Source organism: Acanthisitta chloris, unplaced genomic scaffold (assembly GCF_000695815.1).
Source record: "Acanthisitta chloris isolate BGI_N310 unplaced genomic scaffold, ASM69581v1 scaffold12702, whole genome shotgun sequence".
NCBI classification, from domain to species: Eukaryota; Metazoa; Chordata; class Aves; order Passeriformes; family Acanthisittidae; genus Acanthisitta; species Acanthisitta chloris.
The window spans coordinates 1-6801 of NW_008661082.1; the positions used below are offsets into that span (position 1 = coordinate 1).

Below are 6801 nucleotides of genomic sequence, written 5' to 3' on the forward strand. Positions count from 1 at the left end.
TAACCCATATATATATATATATAAAACCCAAACCTAAGGGGCACTTCAAAGGTGATTCTATGATTCCCACAGAGAAATCCTGAAGCCTCTGGCTTTGCTGCAATGCCCTCAGTGCATCTGGACTGCCAACAGCCCTGCTGCAGTTAGGTCCAAGAAAGCCTGAGAATTGATAGAGATTGGTATGATCAACTACTTGGGATTTCAGGAGTTCCTTGTGGCAGCAGAGAGGAGGAGCCAACTTCCAAGGGCCTGAAGAGCTTTTCATGGTCTTCAGTAGAAGCTGCTTCCCAGCAAGGAAGTCTCTAAGCATTTACACATTCTGGAGAACTAGTTCTAAGGGATGAATCTCACATCAACTTCTCACTGCTGCTGATCTGGAGAGATGAAAGGGTATGGATACATCACAGTGGCCTCTGGTGCAGTTTATTTACAACAGGACTCAGTGCTGGAGAACACCAGGGTATTAACAAGCAGGAAACACACTGGGAGGGGAGAAAAGAGAGTGAACAAAGATCCCATGTTAAAATCAAGGTTTTCTCTGCAGACTCTGCAACACCCTAAATTTAAATTGCTTGAGATCAAACAAGACTCCCACAGACAGAACAGACTGACAAATACCTGGGGGAGATTCAACACTACAATGCAGTAAAGCACTTTGGTCTTCCTCTCTCACCATCACTTACACTATATCCTTTCATTGCATTTAAAATATGCACTCCACAGTCCTAGATTCCTACTGTTTCATCCCCAAGGGCACAGGATAAAAGGAAAGCAAAAGAAAGAGGTCATCCAGCAACAACTCTCTAGCACTGCCAGTCCAATGTCACACATTTTGGGGCTTCCAGCTTTGGTTAAGGAATTCTTAGGTAAGAGCAGGAAGACTTTTCAGGACTGCTGAAGAAAGAGGTTGATTGTACCACTCACCTGCAGTGTGATCCTAAACCAGATCAACAGCTTCTGTGGGGTCTAAGCTTCATGGTGCTGTAACTAAGACTTTGGGAGTTTTTCCCATCAACCTACTCTCAGTGCTGCTGATCACACAGGCCTAGCTCCCACAACTCATGTGGATATGGAAACACATGAGAGAAGTGTAGAAAGTCTCCAAAGTGAAGCACAGAGCTTTATCTGTCTCCTCTCACCAACACTGCTTGGCCAAAGAAGTTTGATGCAAGCAGTTTCCAGAACACAGGGCCTTGACTACTTAAATAAAATATTATTTCAACTAAATGCCATCAAATTTGTAATGCTGCTTTCTGGCAGGCTATAAAGAAAGGAACCAGCTTGGTTTCTCCCCTCCAAGCAAGGAGGTGTCATTAGCACATGTAAATACATGAGGAATTTGGAGGGAACACATAAACCTCAAGTGCATTGGTTGTGATCCAGAGCCGTTTGTTTACCTGAGGGTTTTAGCATTAAGCTAAACCTCCAGCCTCCCACCTTGAGACCCAAACAACGAGACAGTAAGAGCTCTGCTCAAGGGCAGCACAGCTCCAGCCCCCAGGGCCTTACCACTGGAATCCACCGATGGGCTCTGTAAACCTGTGACGGATCAGAAACGTCGCAACAGCCTCAGCAACCTGAGGGAAGGGGAAAAAACAGGTCAGGATTAAAAGGGACATGAAGATACCAAGAAATCCAGTCAGTTTTCAAAACCTGCAGCAGGTTATGTCCTCAGCATTCTCTTGCTGTATAAAGTTTGCTCCTTTAGAACAAGAGCTCTGTGCTTCCACCTCCACCTTTGTTCTGACACTTATCTTGCAATCAAGAACGGACCAAACTTTCTCCACCCTTTTCAGTAATTCTTAAAACCCTGTCTAAGCTTAGCACAGAGAATGGTTTGGTAAAGTCACAATGCAAGTTATTCCTATAAAGAATAAAGCAAGACAGTAGCAATACTGGAATGGGTTGGGTTGGAAAGAACCTTCAAGCTCATCCAGCTCCAACCCCTGCCATGGGCAGGGTCACCTTCCACTAGACCAGGTTGCTCCAAGACCTGTCCGACCTGGCCAATACTGGTTAGAAATGTATTAGAAAAGGAATAACGGTGTAACAAATCAGTATGTTTAGATAAAACACCTATTACAGACTGTTACAGTGAAGCACAGTAAAAGGCTGAGTTTTATACTCATAGCCATCAGTGTAGAACAAGCTTTAAAACCAGATGTGCTCCTAACCACAGGCTTCACCACATTGCTGCTTCTAGCTGGACACAAGCTTCAGCAGTCCCCAGAAGCAGCACTTCTCTGTCTGCAAGCTTTGTGAGGAACATTTGGTTTCTATTTGGAAAATGTGATCCACACAACTCAACACACACCAATCCCTAAAGCTGCAGCTTAGTGCTGCTAGGGTAAGTGAAGAATTGCAGGGAGGAGAAATCCACACTCCACATGGTAAGAATTAGGTGTATCACCACTAGTCTGGGAGTTAAATCTGTAACCCAGCCAAGCCCTGTGGCATGTAGCATCTTAGCCCAGGCTTTCCAGCCAGCTCTAAAATCCAAGCTGCTTTGTGAAAAGCCAGTGTTCGTGCCAAAAGAATGCCCCTGAAGTGTAATCTCTGCTTCGTGGTAAGGAACAGACCCTGGGAAGATCATGACTTATTTGGCCCCACAGTGGGGCTTACCTTGTCTGGAGCATCTTCATGGACTGCATGGCCACACTGTGGGAGGACCTGCATCTGAAACTTCCCTGTGGATCAAGAGTCATTACATGGATCTCACCTTCTTTACAAACAAACCTCACTATACTCATCTGGCAAGGAGGGACCAGGGACAGCATGGAAGTCTGGGAAAACTGCAACACAAAGCAGTCTCCAAAGAAAACATGGAGCAGCTACTTAATTCACCTTCCCCAGGTGTAACCAGAGCAGGTTCCCAGGAGTTAAAATGAAGCTAAGCTTCTCAGAGCTTCCCAATGCAGGTGAGATAACCTTTCAGAATTGGAACTGGTACCAGATCTACTTTAAGGTAACATTTATCCTGCTATCCAATACTACTTCCCAGTTCTGGTTGCTCTGGAAAGATGAGATTGGGGGGGGGGGAGAACCCAACCCCCAAAACATTAATGAAGGGGCTTAATCTTGGTCTGCTGTCTGCCAGGAATACCCCACGGAAGATGGGACAATTTTGGATGGTCCCAAGTGTTCTAGCTAGGAACATCAGGAATGTAATTGGAATAGAAAGAAGCCCCCACAGACAATCATTCTAATCCAGGAGAAGTGTGGCAGCTCCACTGCTGGAAGGAACATCAAACACTAGACTGAACAAAGCCCACAACAACAGCCCTTCACAACTTGTAATTCACCCTCTCCCTCCTCAACTTCCCCACCTTTCCTTGACCACAGACACTGAGGGAACACTTTGGGATGGACTAATTCATTAATGCACATTTTTTTGGATAGGAACTGTGCCTGGTAAGAGGCCACTCCAGTTATATCCTGTTTGGGTACCCATAGCAACAAGTTGTCACCCAAAAAGAGCATTCCAGTAAGGCCAGAGTAAAAATATTAAATATTTACCTTGCATCTGCCCAATTGTTAGATCCTTATCCAGCCTGTCAACACCTACAGTCAAACAAACAGATGTATTGGAGAAAAGCCAAAGAGAAATGACTGTCTGAGCAGGAATTACTCAGTATTTTCAATGAGACACTAGCTTTAACACCACCAAATAAACACCTCTGATATCCACCACAAGGACGTTTCACTGCTGCACCTTGACAGAGCAAAGTGACAGGAAAGAAACAGCCAAAACACGAAGAGCGCATCCCTCCCTACAACTTAAAAGGATATTTTTCTTGGTTGCACACTGTATTTCCTACTAAGGTACAAAAAGGACCTACAGCTGTGTTTAACTTCCAGATGAGAAGCTCAAATCACGCCCATACCTATAGGAAAATAGTGCAGCAGCAGCAGCTGAAGGGCAGCTTGGATCTGCCCTGTTTGCTCTTCTTCCACATCACAGAACAAACCCACCCATCCAGCAGCGGCAACATAGAGTATGGCATTGTATGCTTCTTTGATATTAGAGTCTCTGAAGCAATTCCAGGTCAGCAGGGATCAAATGGAGTAGTTTATGATACTTCCAGAGATGTAGAAAAGCGAAGGTGGAAGAGGCAAGTCTGCTATTCCCAGAGAAACACAGCAGCCCAGTGTTGACCCTGTTCTCTAAAGTACATCACTGAAGTATACAGTCAATAGGACTAGAGAGACACATACCAGCTAAAAGCAACAGCTTTGGAGTGGGACAGCTTAGAAAAAGGTTGGATAAGCCCCTGAACCAGCCATCCCAGTACTTTTCTGTTTTGGCCAGTTCAATTCTCCACGTGTACAAGTGCTCCTTCTTTGTCTGCAGGGAAGAGAGAGAGCTCTGCATTAGTGACCAGTAAAACAGGGGAAAGAAAATGAACTCAGGGAGCCAGTTGAAAGTGTAGATACATATAAAAAAAATACTGGCTCCCTCTGGTGGACTACACACTTCCAGGGGATGACCCTAATTGCTCCTACATTTCTCTTCAAATCACAGTCCAAGTGCTCAAATCACAGTCCAACTGCATGACTAGGGAACAAGAAAGTCAGCAAGAGCTACACCAACAAAAGAACAGCCTTCAAGAGAAGGCTGCAGGATTCAGGGCAATCAATTTGCTAATTTTCACTGGCATGAATAGTTCACAAAAGTTTTCAGTCACTGGGAATGATCTGGATAACTCCTGGTGACGGCTCTTGCAGAGGAACACTGTGCAAGCAGGAGCTGAAAAGACAGCAAGAAACTCCTTACCTCTGTGTCATCTTCTTTCTTCCTTTTGTTGACAGAGCCTCCCCCTTCCTCATCCTCTTCATCCTCCTCCTCTTCTTCAATAATCCCCTCTACTATGGCTTTAGGACATTCAGGACTTGCAGCCCCTTCACACCTGTGAAAACAAAACCAGAAACTGCTTCCCTGCCAAAACCAAAAACCCCCAGGATTTAACCTAAAGTGTTCAGCAATTTCTCAGGTTGGAAAAAAAATCCCCTCAAGTTTAGAAAGATCCCGTCATGACCAGCCATGGGACCAAGTGCCTGTACAGCACACGTATCCCAGTGCAAACAGAAGTGCAAACAGCTACTTAGATGAGGCAAATGTGGTCAAAACAAAACAAAAATCAACAACAGTTTTTCTTAATGGAGTATTGAGACATCTGCAAAGGCTCCAGGTATGCCCAGGATTAGAGTGCCACAACCAGGTTACTCTAATCTGCCCAAACCTACCTCAGATCACTCCTGGAATGTAACAGACATTTCTAAATGCAAACCATTTCTAAAAGGAAGGGGAAGACCCCATACCCAAGAGGGCAACCCAATTTAGGGCAATGTTTCAGGTAACACTTATTTCTTCAAGGGTGCAGACAGGCAAACCAAGGAACACACAACCAGCAGCAGTTTAAACTCTTTAAAACAAGAGTGCATTTTTTAAAAATTTTGGTGGATTTTGCCTCTGGGAAATTTCTCCAAGTGCCATGATTATGATTCAGTGCTGCTGCTGGTATCAGCTGTGATCAATTTATAAGAAAGTTGTATTTGCTTGAAGAATTTTCACTTTCAAGTGCATTCATGTAGCAATGATATTGTAAACCAGACTAAATGTTCTTTTTAAGAGCTTTAAAAAGAAATAAACCAAAAAACCACCTACTGTTTCACTTGGCCAACCATAGAAACTCTGGCAGATTCCAGATTTCTTATTTGTCCACTTTTTACACTAGGAAAAAAAATAATGACAAGACAGACAGCAAGATTTACTGAAGAGATTCAGGAACTAACAGTCCCAGAAACAGGAGAAAAAAACCCCTCTATACAGCTCATGATTTCCCCAAACCTCCTGTTCTCAGAGGGAACATGGAGTGGCTCATGCTACATGTCAACTTGAACCCCCTGTTGTCATTGTACTGTGAATTTAAGACATGTGGGAGAGGTGCTGTTGGGGAAGCAGTCAACAGGATTATAGCCACGGCTGGGGATTGGGAGAGGGCCTGAAAACAAACAAATATTGCTTCCTTGAGGAGCCAAGCTACAAAGACAAGTGATTTTAGAGACTAAGCCCATGCCTTACCTCCACTCAATGGCATTCTCAAGTGACTTGAATGTTTTGGGACGACTTCTTAGGAAGTTCTGCATGCTGTTCAATGCATCCATAGCTGTGCCTAAAACCAGGTATTTCAGCTTTATGTCATCTGAGGAAATTACTAGCACATCCTTCTATATAGATCTGGCTATGGGGGAACACCCTCAAGAGAGAGCTGGAGCTCCCTGGGGATCTAATGCTGTTAAGGAAATGAGAGTTTAGTACCCTAAAGCCAACAGTCATGTGGGAAATTCGTATTTGAGTAGATAGGACATTCAGGTGGTAAAAGAAGACTGCAAACATTCATCAGCAGTATGCAATATAGCAAAAACAGTCCCTCTACAGGGAAGCTGGAGAGGGACTCTGTGTTAGGAACTGGAGTCATAGGACAAGGAGTAATGGCGACAAATTGAAAGAGGGGAAATTTAGATTAAATGTAAGGAAGAAGTTTTTCCTGTGAGGGTGGTGAGACATTGGCAGAGGTTGCCCAGGGAGGCTGTGGATGCCCCAAGCCTGGCAGTGTTCAAAGCCTGGTTGGACATAGCCTTGAGCAATCTGGTGTGGGGGGAAGTGTCCCTGCCCAGGGCAGGGCGTTGGAGCTGGATGATCTCCAAGGTCCATTTCAACCCCTTAACATACTATAGTTTTATGATTCTATGAAAAACCACCCTCTTCCCCACTAACAAGAAAGAATTGCAAAGAAATCA

General features: G+C 44.4%; 1 protein-coding gene across 1 annotated transcript in view; it reads right to left on the reverse strand.

Moving 5' to 3' along the window:
* Nucleotides 1–17: 17 nt before the first annotated feature.
* PPME1 (protein phosphatase methylesterase 1) overlaps nt 18–6801 on the reverse strand; it is a gene marked incomplete at its 5' end in the record, with an annotated part of 15317 nt that continues 8533 nt past the window's right edge. Inside the window, 8 exons of the mRNA XM_009070094.1 lie at nt 18–482; nt 1510–1577; nt 2623–2687; nt 3517–3561; nt 4216–4345; nt 4775–4907; nt 5666–5731; nt 6083–6173. Coding sequence (XP_009068342.1) covers nt 464–482; nt 1510–1577; nt 2623–2687; nt 3517–3561; nt 4216–4345; nt 4775–4907; nt 5666–5731; nt 6083–6173 — 617 coding nt within the window. The remainder of the gene's footprint in view (nt 483–1509; nt 1578–2622; nt 2688–3516; nt 3562–4215; nt 4346–4774; nt 4908–5665; nt 5732–6082; nt 6174–6801) is intronic.